General features: G+C 43.1%; 1 protein-coding gene across 4 annotated transcripts in view; it reads right to left on the reverse strand.

Moving 5' to 3' along the window:
* Positions 1-19411, reverse strand: part of NME7 (NME/NM23 family member 7) — a 91430-nt gene that overhangs the window by 1232 nt on the left and 70787 nt on the right. For all 4 annotated transcript variants that reach the window (XM_039717930.1, XM_039717929.1, XM_039717931.1 and 1 more), the window contains one exon: positions 14317-14424. In XM_039717930.1, coding sequence (XP_039573864.1) covers positions 14317-14424 — 108 coding nt within the window. The remainder of the gene's footprint in view (positions 1-14316; positions 14425-19411) is intronic.

Raw genomic sequence — 19411 nt, forward strand, 5'->3', positions numbered from 1 at the left:
ACTGCAGGAAAGCTGAGCCACTTTAACTCCCAACAACTGATGGGTTCCTACTGCTACCATTATGAGTGGGGATGGTGTTGCATGGCTCAAGGTTTGGTAGGCTCAACTGCCCCTACAATTCAGTTCCTAGGTGAAAAGTCTGTGACAACAACAAAAAACCCCAAACCAACCGACAAGGCAAAAAAATTCCCAATTTTAATTGTATAAGACCCAACTCATGGTTAGGTACTTTACTGCCTTTTAGTTCTCTATATGAGTGCAAAGTCCAAGCATGAGCAACTAATAAAGTCTGGTTTATTCCAGGGGTTGGGACAACCATTGCGGAAAACTTAAATGTGCTTGTGTTCGCTTCAGTGAACAAATGTCCAGAAGGGCTCGTGTAACATACTCTTAGGAATTGCATATGAAATTAGGCAAAAACAAACCTTTACCCAACATCCCTGCCCCAATCACTTTCTTGTCCCACATCAGTGAAAACAGAATGGCTGCTCCTATCACTAATTAACCAGGCAGGAAGGGCAGTAGTTATCCTAGCCACATGCCCTGCAGCCACCCACTGAAAAGTCCCACTGGCTCCCAGGCTTCAGGACAATTCTGCTACCAAAGGACCACACCCCCCCATGCCCCAAAAATAAACACCCTCCTCAGTGCACCTGGTCAGACACATCCAATTCCCCCATTAGAAATGGCACTGTAATTTGTCAGATCTACTGGCGATGGAGCACTAGAAGACTGCAGGATGGTAAAAAAAAATTCCCAAACAACTTAAGTCCAAGGAAACCTCACCCCACCCCACAACAAGCAGGTGTAGACTTTTAGCTGGGCACCCCGTTCGCCCAGTGCTTTGGATACACAACAGCCTTGATATCAAAACGACCTTTCACAAGTGGCACTGACACAGCCTCTTCTGGGCCGGGGCTGGTCAACAGCCCAGGGGCAAAGGGACTGCAGGCAGGGCAAGGGCCTCAAGGTGTGACATCTCACCAATCCAAATTAAACCATGCCTTCAAGATTCCTTATTTTAATCTGTGCTCTATCCACTCTCCTTAGAAGACATTTCTTTCCTTACTGCCTAATAGGACATTACATTATAAACTGCCAGTCTGAACATGCTGTGCTTTCTGCCAGATTGACTCAGCAGAGTTAAGTATAATTGTAGCCATTAAAGTGAGTTTTATCTCCTTTCTTGTTATATGGAACACCTGCATTTAATAAGAGAGACACACAAAAGCACTAGAAAAATAAGCAGAGAGAGACACATACATATATTTAACAACACAAGCCTTTAGGGCTGTGTCTGCACAAACACTTGCACTAGCACACACCAGCTATCAATTTTACAGCTCTGAGCACTGGCACTTCTGGACTTACGTTCCCAGCTTGGCCAAGGGCAGGTGTCCAGCACGGGGCAGGCACAACCCTTGGTGTGGGTGGGAAGCTGTGCCAAGAGCAAAGAAAAAGGTCAAGTGCAGTGGAATATGCTTCTTCCTAGGCAATAACTCCGTGTCCATCCTCAGCCCGGGGTGCTGATACAACTGCTGCCACCACAGGCCTGTTTCCCTGCTATGGAGTGGGTTTAATAGAGCTAAGTCAACTCCCCCCACTGCCTGGGCTGCCTCAGCTGGAGCTGCACAGCCACCCCTGGGCTTTAAGTACTGATCCACCCCTGCAGTACACACTGACAGAGGTGAATGCTGGCCTTGCCCAATGCCTGCTCACTTGACACTAGCAACAAAGGTCCCTTGATTTTGTACAATCAATTTTCCCAAGCTGGGCTGCACATCCTCAGTTTACTTAAAACCTATGCAAAATCTCTTCCTCCTCAATTAGCTTTTAGTGGATTGTTCAAGACCCACACAGACTCTATTGGCAAGGCTCAGACATCAGAACAAGCAACATTACATTTCATATACTGTGCAAAACCGGTGCCTGTATGTTCTCTTTAAGTATAATTATCTTTATGTGGGTCAGCTGCCACCCAGCTCCTAGTAAACCAGTTAAGAACTGGTATATCTGTGGTATGCAGAAAGGATCCTTGTCTCTATGAACCTCACTCTTGGGAGCATGGCAGTGCTGGATAAGAACCACCAGAACTTAGTCACCCATCCCATGACCACAGGTATGGTGTTATGAGAACAATCAATACTTCAGAAGAACCAAGATTTCAGCACTACCAAGAGATTTGGGGTGCCCCCATCTTATGAGGCCCCAGCTGAAGACACCTTGAAGAACCCCCATTCTAAAAGCACCAGGTCCTTTTCCAAGGGGATCCAGGACTTGGTGATAACTTGCATCCAGATGGGGATGGTATTGATAGTATTTTAGATAGTCCAAAATACCCTGTATTTTAGGAAATACAGTTCCTTGCTTACCCAAGGTCTGAGCATAGTCCAAACCACAGAAAGGGGAGCTGTGCCAGTACAAAACATCTGAACAAGCCTCACATTTCACCAAGGGCAAGGTCAGCCTCTCTGAGCCAAGCACACCTCTGATCTCTACAAGATCCAAGGCTGACAGAACACAAATCCACACCAGGAGCTGATCTGAAACCAACCAACACATTTCACAGATGCCACCCAAATGCTTTTCCAATGATGCTAACATTCAGGTCTGCTCACTGTTTCCCAGGGGTGAGACAGGATCTAATTTAACATCAGTAGTCCCCTTGCAAACCCCAGGAACCATCTACCTGCTTTGCAGCAAGCAGCTATGTCCTCTCTAGCTCCTGTTCAGGGACAAATAGCAATAATGCTCAGGAAATAACAACGGGTGAATAACCGTGACCTTCTGTCTCTGACCCCATAAACCACTTCACTGAGGAGGAGCTGAGACCTGCTTCAGTTCCATGAAGTTTTGCTTCAGTCACACTCACTCACAGCAAAAGTCATGTTAATGAAGTTGGCTGCTGTCTCTGAGCATTTCCACGTTACCACAAAGTTTCAGGAGCTGATACAGTAGGCAATAACAAAATCCAGCCAAATGCCCTGGCTGAGCAAGCAAGTATCGTCTGAACAATGTGTGCCCTAAGCATACGGAAAGGCTAGGCGAAATTATAAAGGGGGAAGCAAATCAAGTGAGACAGCCAGTTTTCCAAGGGAGAGCAAAAGATCTGGGGCCCTGCACAGGCACAAAGTGTGCTGAAGATTCCAAGTGTAAGAATTACGGGCACTTACAATATAACTCTCTTTCTGTCCAGAAAACAGTGCAAACAGCAGTGCTGATGAGAGGTTCCTGCTGAGCAGCTCTGGCATTAGAGCTTTTGTCTACAGGCCAGACCCAGGCACACCTTGGGCTGCAGCAGCACTCCACACAGGCAGAACTGCAGCCTCAAAGAAAGCCCAGCACTGAAATAGTACTTCAACTCTCATTCCCCTTGCTCCCCTGGGCTGGCAGTTTTTGGTAAGAGACTCTGTTAGTCTCCTTCATGGCAGAAGCCAGGGGGCTGACAGGGTGACACACTATCAAGAAAAAGGCTGAGTTCAAAGATTCACTTCTCATCCATCACCAGAAAGGTGACAGTAATTTTCAGTCCTTCCTCATCTCTGTAGAACCAAAACTGGCAGCTGGGAGATGGAAGCCTTTTCCATCCCTGTATCCATGTCAGGAATCTTGGTGCCTTCCAGACAGCTAGACAGACACTCACCAGCACCCTCTCCCCAAAACCACCACAACACTCTATCTCCTTGGTCAGTGTAGGCATTCAGGCACATGATCCAGAGTCTTTGCTGACCCAAAGTTTCAGAATCAGTACATTTTCCCTAAACATTAAGGTCTGATAAATTTTTACATGTTAGCTCAGTTTGAGGTCACAAGTAGGAAAAAAAAAGCTTTTTTTTGCCCATTAACATTGGTTTGTACATCTGCATGAACTCACCAATGCTGTTAGCAAAACACACTTACTAACACCTGACACCTATACCACACTTCAGCTACAGTTCACTCAGCTGATTCAGATGACTAAATCATTAGATTAACACATGGAAACCCCCATGGATTCATACCAACCTTTCAGCCATAAGCACTCCAGAAAGAAGACTGGTTGTCAAAGAAGATAGTCAACTTACTTACTATTGTATGTGTTCTGAAAATAAAGACTTATTTTCCCACAAAAATCTGAATAGGGTTTATTTTGTTTAAAAAAAAAAAAAGGGCATGTTTATCACTCCTGCCTCTCTCCCAGGCATCACACAATGTAAGAAATAAAGCCAGTCAGGCTGCCCAAGACAGAACAATTTGTACACACGCACTTCAACTATCCACATTAATTTCTTAAGTAGAGTTGGTCTAAAACCCCCTATGCACTAAAAAAGCCAACCTTGCAATGGAAGGTTTTATTACATAAACACTACACTATGTCATGTGCTGTTATAACTGTCACCTCAAAAATTGTGTATAGCTATGTTCAACGCTGAAAACACAGTGGAAGAGAAGGGCAAGGGAAGCTATTTGGAAATTGTAACAATAAAATAAAAGATTAGAAAAATGTGAATTCCAAACAGGATGGAAATGAGAGGACAAGACAGTAGTGCATTATAACACAATCACAAATACCAAGAAAGTGAGTTTTATGCTATTCACTATAAGAAGAATAAGTGAACTCCGGAACTACTTTAAAAAAACAAGATGTTGTTTTTATATCATGTGTAACTACTGTGCTGACTCAGATCACTGATACAGATATGTAGCTGGAACTGAACATATTAGTTCAGAACTGTCCCACCTGGAGTTCTGCTTCTTATCTAGTAACATCTTTGGTCACCATCAGAACACATCAATGGCTTGGTAGAGTCACTTGAATGAAATAAAGTGTAAGATCCCATCTCCCATCAGACATGACAAACTCCAACATGACAGCAAGTACTGCTTTCCTGAGGACCCCAAGCAGCTCACTGAGTGATCAAGATCACTGCCTCTGCACTTCACACTTATCTTGAGGGACACTTGCTTGCCTGCCTCACAGTCAGGAGTTGTTGTGGAGGCCTTGTAGGGTGCCCTTGAAGCAGCAAGCTGAGGTGAGACAAGACACCATAATTACACCACACGTGTCAGTGCAAGCTGCAAACACATCTCAGGCACTGGATAAAAACACTGGAAAGGGCCCTGCTGCTCAGAGATACCTGCAGTATCTAAGTAAACCTAGGTTTGGATGTGTTTGTACAAGCCACAGCCTGCTCATAGAGCACTGACAGTCATGGTCCTCACGAACTACCAGGTTATGGCCAAGACAGGAGGGAGTGATCACACAGAGACAAGAACATGTTTTCTAACCACATCATAGATTCAAGTGAGGATGGAAGCAGCAAAGAAGCAAAAAAAGTAGAAGGCACCCATCATTGAAAGTCCTTCCTGAGCAACTGTGATGTTCAGCAGATTATTACTTGTGCAGGAGACCTGTGGGAATCCATAGGATTGGAGGATTTTAGGAAAGTTGAGAAAAAGAAAGGCCTCAGAGACAGTAAGGATAGTGAAATGCTAAAGCAGCAGAAAAGATATATCGGCAGTAGTGAAGACATGAGAAATAGAACAATAAAGCTGCATAGTTTGGCTTTCTAAGTTGCAAAAAGTATATTTTAGTAAATATTTAGAAGGTTAAATATGAACGGGGCTCTATGCTTTGTCTCTTATAAACGAACCATTGTATGAGAAAAAAAGCTGCTATTGTTTTAACCAAAGCTACGTGTGCTTCATGTGGTTGGATAGAACTACTGTCCATATGCTTTTGCTCTATGTGATTGGCTGAGACTGGGTCTGAGACTGACTTAGAGTATGTTGCAACATTAAGTTTCCTTGACCTGCTGTCTGGATTGTGAGCTGCTCGCAAAGATCCATTGTCATAGTCATGTAATGAAATTGATGCTGCTTAAATAAACAGCTCATGACGCTATTCAGAAGTGGTCCCATTCCGTTCATGTCTGTATATAAACGGCCAGCGTCAGAGACCCAATAGGGTACACATGGCAAGAGTGCTAAATTTATGAAGGACAGCAACAAAATATCCTGAAAGAAATTACCAGTGGAAGGCACCAGCAGCAGGGGCCTTCCATGCGCCACCACAAGCCCCTACTCTGATTGTGGCTCAGTGTGCTGACAGGAAACATGCTATCTGCACCAAATTAATGGTCTAAATTCCCCAAGCATAGTGCTCAAAGTACCTCCTGAGAGATGCCACTGAATCTAGAAAGCTCCATTTCCTTGTGGAATGGGTCAGTATAAAAAGGCCAAGAGTTTGTTTCAAGTCTCATCAGCTTTCACTGATTTCAACAGTGCCGCTGAGTGCTGAACCATGTACTGCCATGGCAGGACACCTCAGAGATCTAGTTACTATTCAATGGCTGGACTAAGGCAGCTACCTGAGGAAGCCCAAAGTTCCAGTTTGTGGCTGGATAGTCTTGGCACACTGCGTCTCCCCATCAGAACAGTAGTAACTGGCACCAATGTAGAAGGAAACTTGCCCACTTAGCAACTCTGAATACTCCAGAGAGAATTAACTGGTCTGGTATTATGCCTCTTGCTCAGAGACTTGCTGACATCTGTCAGCATGCCAGCATATCTCAAGAATAGTTGCGGATGCATCATTACCGCCTATGTGCCAGTGCACTTAGGGGTTAAAGACAAAGAGGAAGAATGCAGCTCTTACTGAAACTAGAAGATGCTGGATGACTTCAAGGAGCCCTAGACTACAGCCAACATCCTTTCAGGTGACCAGTGCCATCCTATTTTGTGTTTGCACAGCTGCTAGCACAGGATCAACACAGTGTCTAAGCCCAGCACTACGACAGCACAAAACCAGTAGTGGCATGAGACTATGCTTTGAATCATTAGCTATTATTAATTGCTAAAGAAGAAGTAGTTTCTAGAGCTTGACAAACTATAAAGTCAATGTATCTCATGGTATTAGCATCTATGACAGACAGGAAACCTTATTCGCAGTTTTCTATCCATATTAACATACTTGGCTTTGAATTTTTCCTCCCATGCTCCATATATATTTCAACCCATGTATGAAAATAGCTGACTTAAATTCTCCTCTTAATTACTGTTGGTTGATGGTAGTCAGTGAAGGAAACTGCAGTGAGATGGGAATCCTAGGAAGCACCAGCAGAGATAATAATTTGTCTATTTGACCTCTGAGAGAGAGGTGGGAGGTGCAACTGGCTGAGGTCAATAACAGGAAACCACATAAAAATTTATGGGCATTTCATAGGATGTTTGTTATAGAACAACAGTGTTTCTCTTACCCCCCAAATAAGGTGCCCCTTGCAAGGGGCCCTTGCTCCAGAAATGAAGGATATTCGGAGCTTCTATGTGGCTGTACAACTACAACATGCCCTTACTGCTCTTGCTGTATAAGCTGTTCCCCTGGGCCTTTTTGTCTTCTTTGTTGTAGTTTGCCCATAGGGCAGCTGAGTTGCAGCCCAACTGTTGCTCTGCTTCAGCTCAAGGAAAAGGAGAAATGGAAAAAGGACCTGGGCTTTTTGGTTAAAAAATGAGAACATGCTGAGGGAAAGAAAGTAGGCAGCAGCCTCAAAGTCACAAACTGGGCCTCAGATGAGTTATCAAGAAGTGCCACACCTTCCCTCCACCTTGACCTCCCCTCCACAAAATTACTTTGCTCAGCGCAACACAAACATGTGCAAAGAGCCAAGCCCTGTTTATCACATAGGTTACCTTCAGGATCAGGTGAAACTTAAAAGAGCTTTGGCAGCTGCTTGGTTCACACTCATTAACTTCATCTCTCTGGCACTTATAGACTTGGCAGAAGAAGGGGTAATTGGACCTCGGATTTTACCCAGAAGTGGAAGCACAAGAGGTGAACTATTTCACAACTCTGTTTAAACAAGTTCCTGGTTTAGTTTGCCTGTCTAGCCCACAAACAGAATAATTATACAACCTATGCTCAAAATGAAGCTGCACGTGACCTAATAATACAATAATCTTTTAAAGAGAAATCACCAACGTCTCCAATATCCATCCATCTATTAATGATATTTCTAATTCTTAATTTCCTTCAGAGAGGCCTAGACAAAAGGATTACTTAATTTTTGGTACAAGTATATGTACAGCACCAGGAAACATTGCGAGTCAGCATTCCAGTGCTAGCTAACACGTTCTGATATGCAAAACCACCACCAAGTAAGATTAAGTTTTCTTACACTCCAGATTCTTTCCAACCTGTTCCCACAGCTGTTAGATAAAAAATCTCAGAAAGTTTAAATGGAGAAGCACTTGAATCATAATAACCATTACCTGATAGACCTCTCTAAAAATAATTTTGTACCAGGAGAGACTAAAATTTCCAACTGACAGACAAAAATATCTATTGCTTGGATGAAAACTTGGGAGAAAAAAGTGCTAAAGCCAACCTCACTCAAACCACCCAATCTGAGTGCTTTGAGTGAAAAGCATTTTACCCTGGATTATGCAGCTCAGTGTGGGCCTCTAATAAAAGACTTCATTCCAAAATTGCTGTATGACTGAGTGAAACAGTGGCTTCTTTATTAAAATATTTTAAAGACTCCTGAGGGAAATGCAGATGGCTGAAATGCCCTCAGTGAAAGGTTCATTGCCATGCTATGCACTTCTGCTGTGTAATGTTTTACAAGCTGGGCTGCTCTGTGAATGGGGAGAGTTAGTTTTCGGCTGGCAGAGGCAGCTTGCATAATACCAGACAAGTTAATCGGTAACAAGCTGTGCAGGAGACCTTTGTTCCAAGTGTGACACACACAAATTCCACACTAAGCACATCGACGCTTCTGACAGTTACTCATTGACATGCTTTATTAAATTGCTTGGACTATACCTCAGTGCACCAAAAAGGACTAGTTTAACAGAGCTACATCCTTCTGATGTCTTCCATCCTAAACTGTTGCACTTTAACCTCAGCCCACAGATCAGTTCATTACTGGTACAGAAGCATTTCCAGGGTGGATGATAGCGAGCACCTTGCAGCACACCCACATGTCCAGACAATGGCAGTGGGCAGCCAAGGAGGCAGCACACAGGAAAGGGCAAGGTGGCAGCCAGCAGAGTGCTTCAGTAACAGGAAGTGGTTGTGGAAACATGTGTTGCATTCCTCCCTCCAAAGCAACTGCTCTCCTGTCCAGGCTGAACAGCTTGCTAAAACCACCCTGCCCTCAGCCTCCCTGAAAAAATGGAAAGGGAAAGGAAAAATAAGGCATGCTTCTCCTGGCACAATCTGGAATGCCAGACCAAGGGCAGCTGGCCTTTAGCTGGTGGAATATACACTGAACCAAAAGCTTAGGAGCAGCACAGCTCTTAACACTCAGCAGAGCATTCAGCATTTCCTCCTCCCACAAGTCGGAGGAAAACTATCATGGTTTTCACTGTCCACAGCACCAGCCTGGACACAACACTTCTGCTGAACTGGACCATCCTGTCACCGCTCACAGTACAACATCACCTTCCATCTCCCCAAGGCCGGATCCAGGTGGCTGAACTTCCAATGCCAGAGCTATGGGAGTCTCGGTCCAGCAGATGACCAGAGCTGATCTGTCCCTAGGTGATATTACTTGTTTGCTTTAATGCCCTAAGGAGAAGTAAGCCAGTCTCTCTGGTACAAGGCTGAGCAAAGGAACAAAGAGCCAGCAGTTTATTGTACAGTCAGCCAGTCCCCAGCCCTACACCTGAACACCACTGTACAGCTGAAATTCAAAGAAGTGATAGCAAAAAAACCAACTGTCATGACAGCTCCCTCAGAAGACAGATGAAACCCACTCTTTGATAACAGCAAAGTCATCCCCCTTTGACAGGCTATTTTCATGTCTGTAAGTGCCACAAATAGCTCTAAGGCAAGGGAAAAGGCCAGCAAACGATACTCGAGGAGCTCCTCGCTCCTGCCTGTCTGGAGAGCTGCCCGTGACGCTGAAAACTGACACGGTGCCGATGCCCAAGGAGGAGCCTGACGCAGCCGGCGGCCATGCGGCGGCACACGCAGCGCCAGCTGAGAGCGCCCGTGGGGACACAAGATTGGGAAGGCAGTTGGCACATCCCTCACCCCCACGAAAGTGGCTTGAGAGATCACCCCCCTCTGCAGTTCCACTCGTAGCATAGCAGGCACACAAAGGCACGGGTAAGCACACACCCGCAGCAGCTGTCACGATATCGTCCAAGGATTAGTCACCTAATAACAGCGTCACCCTCGGCAACAGGGAGAAGGCTGTTTCACCCAGAACTCAAGTTTTATCCATCCCACAGCAAATACTTTCTCATGCATGTCTCGCTGAGGGCACCATCCTCTCCTTCTGTGTCAAAGTACACACACAAACACACATATGACTATTAAGCACTTGGTAATTATGCAAAGAAACTCCATGAGACTGACTGATTGCCCCAACACCATGGCACAGGAACACAAAGCCAGCCTGGGTGGCTCAGCAGGCTGCACTGCAATGGAGAGACCTCTCAGGTGACCCCAGATGTGTGCATTCTATGATCCCCAGAGTGATTTTCTACACTGCAAATGCCCTTATGGAACTGGTCACACACACAAAAAACCTAAACCAAAAACCTTGAACTGCACAGTATGAGCAACAAGTTACAGGAAGAGCATGCCAAACCCCAGAAACTCTGGTTTTGTTATAACTGCAGCTCTGGGCCACCAGTTTTTTAATTATGTGGTTTCCTGCATAATCTGAAAGGTACTGAGCCACTTGAGACCCAGAGAACTGAGGTGTGTGTACAGCACCACCTCCTGTGGGAAGTTTTACTCACTGTAGTTTCAGTGATGTGATTAAGGCCTTTATGACTGATTTTTAATTTGCATTCACTTCTTTAAAGAGGGACACAAACTATGAAGTCTGATAGCCACAATAATTGCATCACTACTTTGATTAAGAACTATTCCAGGAGTGATCAATTTTAAGGAAACTTCTTTTGTCTAGAGAATGATGATTCATCAGATCCAACGGTTTTCAAGCTTCTATTTCATCAAGATATTTATCAGAAAAGTTTCTCAGGTCAAAGACGGTGAGTTGAGAAACAGAATCATCTTTCACCACACATAGATGACACATCTCTAGTCTGTGAAAAAGAACAGTTCCTTGGCATATAAAATATGCATGTTCCAGTCCTGGCTCTACCTGACTCAGAAGGAACATGAAAGCAGGTGAGTACTGTAATTGCTTTCTCCAAATAGTACCTGCTTTATACAAAACAGAAAAAAAACTTGACTACTTGAGAGGTAGAGCTGTACCTGCTTTGGATGTGGGAAACAAACGCAACTGCCTGTTCTGAATGAATGTCCTACACAACATCAGCTGCTGGTTGAACCTTCAGTCATGGAACTGCACCATCTCACAAATACTCCATTGCTATCGGTCTCCCTTCTCTACTCTTCCTCCTTTCTTTCCTCTTCTCATTAAAATGGGAAACTGGTGACAAGGCTGAGAAAACAGACTGTTCTGAGCTATTTGTGTCTATCCATTGTCATTTGTAAAAATACATTTTGTACTGATAAGAGGACACACAAGTCTATGAAGTGAATAATTAAGTGCCTGACCTAGTAAGTCAAACAACTCATCTAAGAGATGAGGGCAATATTCACATTCCTGTATCACTAAACTAGAATGAAAAAGAGCACTTAAAGTTCAGCAAATGGAAATACACTGATTTTACTACTGTGACCAGCCGCATTTAAGGTTCAACTGCATCTTCCCTTCTTTCTTGAGCCAAAGTGAGTTATTCATTAATTCTGATATTCTTTAGTCACTGCCTAAAATGTGAAGTAGTTTGTAGAACAAAAACAGGAGTTAAAGGTCATACTGGTGGGAGCAAGTGCTTGTATTTGCTTTTGGGGTTGGTTTGTTTGTTTGAGGGGGTTTTAAGATTAAAAGTGAACTTTCTTTTTTTCAGATCCATGGAAAGGAGGTCTAAGAGAAAACCACTGAAAAATTGCTGTACTACATTATTTAAGTATAGTGTTTTAAACGACTGGTCCTTGTTGTTGTGTCTCCTTTCACCAAATGCTCCTCAATCATGATTTTTGGGAGAAAGGTCACAACCTTGCCCTTCCTAGTGACAGTCAATGAAGTGCAAAACACCAAAGCCACCAAGAGTTTGGCTATTGACTTCAGGAAGCATTTTATCTAATTTCTCAATTACCTAGTTCAATTCGTCTAAGAAGTCTCCATTTGTGGACAATGAGATAGCAGTTGCCATTGCAAATTCTTCAAATTTCAGCTAGATCTGAAACTGGGTGATGACAGCTGCAAGAGGGTGAAGAAATATTAAGATAAACAGTGTCTTGCACTAAAGGTACCAAAGTTCTCAGGAAGGCATCAGTGTATTCCCTTCTACAAGGGAACATGCTTCTGTTGTGCTTCCATAAACATTATGCATTTTAAGGCCCATCACAGAATACTTGGTCAACCCGTTCCATCTCAATTTGGTTCTGGAAGTTCAAAAGGCACAAAACCAATTAAGACACAAACAACCCATTCAGCTTTCCATACACAGTGTCAACAGCAGCAGTTCCTCCACATTTCCTCCAGGATCCCTTGGGCACTGCAGGCCCTGCACACACCCTGTGTGCACACAGGACACACAGCCACAGCAGAAGTCAGGACTGTGGCAGGAACACCTGATAAGCTGCTTCAGCATTAACAGTGTGAATACTCCACACACCAACCAACAGGTACAGCCAAGGCTTCCTTTGTACAAACCCACTGTGCTCAATTCAAAACATTCACTGCTCTATTTACTCACTAAACAACACTGAGTGATGTCCTTTACAAATGCAGGCTTAACCTGCAGAAGAAACTACAGATTGATGAACAGCAATATTCTGCACACAATTATGCCTATGGTAAAAAAAAATCTTAGATCCCTTTTCCAAAAAAATACAATTAATAAGCTACTGTTAAAATGATCAGACTGCACCAGGAATTGCAAAGTGTGTAGTCAGAGTAATACCAGATCAACAACTTTGGTTATGACTGAGCTGCAGGATTTGAAAGACAAACACATGTAATGGAGACCCTTGAGAAAAAAATGCCAGCCTCAGTTTTTGTTTTGGAGAAGCAATTCTTGCCTCACTTATAGCAGCCCTAAACTCAATTTAAACAACCAGCAAAACCTGCTTTGCACCAGTGGAAAGGCAACAGACAGTGGAAAATTCTGATGGATTACTAAAATGCTCTATGAGTGTTGGCCTGTTTAATTTTTCCCTTACAGGCTGTGCCTTTTGTTCTGCTGCCATGCCTGAGAAACTTCAGGTATGCGGTGAAAAAATACCTGTTTGCTTGTATAAATCCTAAGGGAAAAACAAAAAATTGTCAACTTTTAATGACATCTTGAAAACGGTCAAAAAAGATGCAACTTTGTTTATAGTGGTTGCCATGCTCAGTGTTGAATTTCACTAGCCTGTGCCTTAAACTAAATGGGATTTCCTAGCAAAAGCACTTTAACCCACAGGTTATTTCATGGAGGAAGATGATGTTAGCTCTTCCTCACTCCTCCATGAAACCACCATTTTGACAATGTAAAATTATCTAAGTATGACAGCACTTGCTGCTCAATGATTCTGCTATACCTGACAGCAAAGCACTCACAAATACATACAGGCAGCAAAAAATAAGCTGTGCATGCACTGGAAAGGCATCTCCATTGGCACAGAGATCCATCCAAGATTACACATCACTTCAACCCCCTGCTGTGGACCTTAGTCTTGAGGCACAGAATTAAGTGAATGAACTTGTTCTGGTTTTCTTTACAAATTCCTGTAATTTAACATTTTCTCATTTTATTGGACTTTTTAATTTTGGCATACAAAGCCAAAATCAGATAATAATTAGTAAGTTAATTTAGAACACAGGAAATATTAACTGATATGTGTAAGTATGACTGTCTACAAATAAACCTGGGCCCTATCTGGAGGATTTGAATCCCTAATGTCTGTAATATTCCAAGCTCCACACAAGTTCACTGTAGACAGAATCTAGCTCAGGAGTCAGGGTGGTCATCCAAGAAAGGGCTAAGGAAGTGTCGCTGCAGAAGCACTGTCAGGTACTGATGTTCAGACCCAAGGACACATTCAGACAAAGAGAAGACTCTTGAGTTTCATTCCATTGAATACTTCATTGTACTATATTCATTCAAGAAAACTGCATGGATGAATTTTTTTACAGTATCAGAATTAACTGAATCAAACACGCTTAATCAACTCTCTGTTTTTGTGTCTAGTCTGGTCTACAACACAGCTGCCCCACAGAGAAAACACTTACTGGCTTAAAAGAGTGTCAAAAGAAGCATTTCACTTTACAACTTCCCATAAGAACATGTTTGTCTAGCAAGCCTTACCTCTAAAAGCCCATCTTCAGGCAGGTCTGTGCAGTGAACAGCATTCTGAATCTTGTCCTTCCCAAAGACAGCACGCAGAGTTCCAGGTCGGAGGTGACGGGCCAATGCCTATTGAACACAACCAAACCAGACCTTTGTGAACCACACTGTTCATCTGTATCATGGATGCAAGAGAACCTTATATTATTATGCTATTAAAATATGTATATTAAAATATTTGTAGTACACTGTAAAAGAAAACATAGATTGAAAGCAGCCCACAGGAGAAGGACCTGGGGGTGTTGGTGGATGAGAAGGTTGACCTGACCCAGCAACATGCCAATTGTATCCTGGGCTGCATCAAAAGCAGCATGGCCAGTGGGGCAAGGGAGGGGATCCTCCCCCCTTGCTCCACACTGGTGAGACCCCACCTGGCATTCTGCATCCAGCTCTGGGGTCCCCAACGTAAGAAGATTGTGGACCTGTTGGAGTGAGTCCAGAGGAGGGCCCTGGACTGAATGAAGCACCTCTCCTGCGATGACAGGCTGAGAGAGCTGAGGTTGTTCAACCTGGAAAGTCTCCAAAAGAACCTTAGAACAGCTTTCTGGTACCTAAAGGACGCTACAACAGAGCTGGAGAGTGACATTACTAGGACAGGTAATGATAGGGCAAGGGCAAATGGGTTCAAACTGAAAGAGAGCAAGTTTAGAAATACACTACAAAGAAATTCTTCACTTTGAGAGTGGCGAGACACTGAGACAGGTTGCACAGAGAAGTTGTGGATGCCCCATCCTTGGAGCTGCTCAAGGACAGGTTAGATGGGGCTCTGAGTAACCTGGTCTAGTGGAAGGTGTTCCTGGTTATGGCAGGAGGGTTTGGAACCACTTGATCCTGAAGATCCCTCCCAACACAAATCATCCTATGAGTCTATAAAAGAGAAGCACTCCAACCTGTACTACACACATAGCTGCTGAAAAAACATGACCATGACTATGAATACCTGCTTGAAATTGGGCCAATCAAGCCAGATTGGCTGGCATACAGGACCCTTCATATTGCAGAAACACGTTACTGGTACTTGTATTAACACAGTCAGCTCATGTTAAGACCTTTGCAGGTCTCAAGCACAGGATGGGCTGTCTGTGAGCAGACACAAATGTGCTGCCTTGCAGATTGCTTCCCTTAACACGGAGCTACTTGCTTCAGAACATGACATTTGTGAAGTCCAGCTGCTGAACAACTTCTCAGTCTTCTCCTCTGACACTGTGACTAGTGCCAACATCTGATCCCCTCTAAGGAACAGTCCAGACCCTACATCTTTCTTTGTTCTTTGAAATTAGCATTTCAATACTCTTCCTCATCTACAATGCCAAATATCTCTTAGGACTCTCAGAGGTCTTTTTACTAGAGCAGATACTCAGGTCCTGAGATAACATTCCTCCCCTACATCTTTACTCTGGTATTTCCCTCATACCCCAGAGGACTGCCTTCACTGGCTCTCCCCTCCACCATACTCTTTCTTTCAAGCCACAATGAAGCCCTGCTGTACTTCTCTGCACTATCACCTTGCACTGTTGTGTTTTACCCATTTCCTATGCCACCCATTTCCTATGCCACCCACGTATGTGGCCTCTCTTCCCAACACCCTGGAGGTACTTCTCCAAGATCTATCTCATGCACAGTGAAATTAACCCAGTTTTCCCTTCTTAAAACCCTTTGGATGTTCTCTCACAAGTGCCTGTGAGGGGACAGGTGGACGACTAGCTTACACTACAGCTACTGAGCAAAGAAAAGAACTCTTTCCTTGCCAACAAAGCGTTCATCGGTCCCTTTCTGAAGACAAACTAGGTACATTAGCGTGTAATCACTTTGGAAGTGGCCAGTGCAATTTCACTGCACCACTCCCGGGTGTTTGTTTCAGTGTCACAGCTGGAGGTTACTGTTCCCACAAATGAGTAATCAAACTTGGATTGTCCAAGCATTTCTTAAGTTTCAGTGTCAAATGGGTTCAGACTGACTTAATCAGTAGCTCTTAGCTGACCTGAAAAACCTTGCACAGGTACAAATGAAAACCAGTCCATGATGCACAGTCTCCTCTGGGATGGCAGTAAATGTTTTAAGCCAGTTCCAAAAGACCTCACAAGAGCAATATCTGACAAACAACACCCTTTGTCCACTTTCCAGCTTCACCCATTGTTTATGTCTCATTACTAAGACAATTGGACTTTAGCTCAGCAAGTCCTAGATATTTTCCTGTCATAACAATTAACGATTATTATGGTCTGTTACCTACCCGGAAGACAATTAAACTGCTTTAATGTTTGGAGTGGGTATAACCCAAAATATGATATGAGGAGAAGTTTCAGTTCCTCATTGTTATTGTGTGCACATGACAGGTTATACAAGATCTTTTGATATGAATGTCAAGGACATTTGAATAAGACACACTCAACATCAAATGAATTTTGCTGAAGAGGAAAGTTCAAGAGTTTCACCTAAAAAAAAAAGCCCCGAGGAGAAAAAAACCCTCCTCTACATGGTCCTCATTAAAGGCTTGAGATAAGGAAGTCTGCTGGAGAAACAAAAGTCACATGCCAGTTAACTACGTGATACTTTAATCAAGCCTTCCTTCAAGCACCTGGTGATTGCAGTAACAACTAGTTGTCAGGAAGCCAGCAATAGCACTGAAGCTTTCAATCATTTTAATGAAAGTTTGGGAATACTAGAAAAAATGATCATGGCTATGAAACCTTTGGAAACAATTTAGGAACAGCTCAAATCCAAAAAGCTAAAGCTTGGTACTGTGAAAAATGTGTATTTTATGATTGGCTTTTCACAAGTATTAAAATGAATATTGTACGTGGATTACTATTAAACTTTTAACATTTCAAAAACAAGTGATTGGCATTTTTCACAGTACTTTATATTCGGTTTACTTCCTATCCAACAAAAACTCTCTTGCTCAAACTGTTCTTTCCTCCAACAGGTCCAGAAAGGCTGCTTCTTATGAGAATTCCACAAGATTTTCCTTGACTCATCTTCCTTATCAAATACACTTTTCTTTTTTTTTCTTCTCTTCTCTCTGTTTTTTAAGAGCAGCTATGGTCTATTAACTTACCATTTGTCCTAAGCTGTCATTTCTACTTCACAACTTCATGACAAAAGACATCGTGTTTCTTCCTGTGGACTCACTCTTTCTTATTTATGTGAGGAAAAGCTCCTGCTGTTGCACTGTGCAATTTCCTGTCCTTCCTTCCATTTTTCAATGCAGGCTGCTACACATTCTAGCGCCCTCCTGAAACTCTTGCACAAAGAGGGATGAATTTTGTTCTGCCTGGGATTGCACTGGGTCAGACCTGCTCAAAGGTAGCAACTGCTTCAGCACTTTACACTATTAGCACCTGATTAATAAGAATCTAAATAAGCCTTTCTTGCCATTAGCTAACAAACAGGATGAAACTGTCTCTACTTACATTTAAACAGCCAAAAAAAGTACAGTAATTGTCAACTCCAAAGTTTTACTATTCCACTGCTTTCTTATTACACCACTGAGGAATCATGAAGAAACAAGGCCTCTGTAAATGATGGAGAAAGAGCTGTACAGCTCATATATTGTGTCCTTGTGTATGTGTGGTTGAAAATCTTGGGAATGTTTCAGGGAAGAAGAGAGCTCATTATGGAATTTATTGCTCATAGCAATTATTAATACTTCTGGTCCATGACAGGAAGCTTATCTATCATTTTATTTATAGATCCTCATCTGTCACAACAGGGAGATACAAACAGTGGGCTTTGGGTCAGTTTCCCCATGCCCCAGCAGCCCCTTTTAAATCTTTTTCCTAAGATTTTGGCTGAGTCTAGTTTCTGGAGTATGTATTTTGTGCAATGGTTTTCAGAATTTTTTTGAAAGGAATTGAGAGTGGGATGATGGAGGAGTTAAGGGCAGCTACAGCTCTACCATATGCATGAGAGGAGACTGATGTGTGTGTGCTGGAGTTTCATGTGCATGTGCAAATAGGGATGACACAAAACTGGCACCTCCCACAAGAAGACACTGTCTATGGCAAACCAAACCAGGGCTGCTGTACCAAAAGGCTTCAGCCTCTGGTCTTATTCAGCAGGTTATTTGATCACCCCTTACAGCTGGGCTTTGATCTACGATAGCCCTTTGAAGATCCTTATCCCATGTGAGATACAGATGCATGTATTTTGTGTTTCTCTTTATCATGTAACTGTGTCCAATGCAACACTGCCTGCATGAAGTACTTAGCACATTTCTAAGATTTTTCTATTTCTACACAAGTGAAAAGAAACAAAAATGTCACCAATGCCAGTAATATGTCAAAATCAAACTGAAAAATTCATAAACACATTCATAAGCCAAGCTCATTACCTGCTTTTCCTCCAAAAGGCTGTTTTTTACATGGCCTGGATGGAAGTTATGTAGAATACTAACATGTATTCCAGCCAAAACTGCAGATTTCAAGAAAATTTAGCAAAATCTGAAAATTTCAAGAAAATTTGGCCAGCTTTTTTAAAGCACTGTCCTGAATATTTAATTGGTTATCTACATCCATCACTGAATGGAGCAAAACTACACAAAGGAACTTTTACAGCCTAAGATTTTGTTTTTCTTAAACATGAACTAGAGTGAAGGAACCTTGAAAATTTACCAGCCCTCTTGAATGAAGCAGAATAAAAACAAGAGTTTGAAACCCTCTCTAGCCAGGTTCCTTCTTTTAGGCAGGTTGCTTCTTTTAGGCAGGTTGCTTCTTTTAAAGGAACCTGCTTTAGTGGCAGGTTCCTTCTTTTAGGCAGGTTGCTTCTTTTAGTTTTGCTTGCAGATCAGCAGCATTCAGAGGATCTCTTGGGCTGCAACAGACTGCACAGATACCTCTACACTCTCAGTAAAACAGTTTTCCTATTCCAGCCGAGCCCTGACTGTGCCCCTGCTCCTTGCTCTTCTTGGCATTCCTCATTCATCCCTTTCTGAAGGCTTTGTGTTGACTTGGTTTCACCACCTCTGTCTTCCCCACCCTACACTCACGAAGCTTCTTCCTTCTGCAGCTCTCCATGCTCTGCTGCTGTCAGCAATGAGATGGTCCCTCTCTCCCCT

This window comes from Passer montanus, unplaced genomic scaffold (assembly GCF_014805655.1).
Source record: "Passer montanus isolate IOZ18808 unplaced genomic scaffold, ASM1480565v1 scaffold39, whole genome shotgun sequence".
NCBI classification, from domain to species: Eukaryota; Metazoa; Chordata; class Aves; order Passeriformes; family Passeridae; genus Passer; species Passer montanus.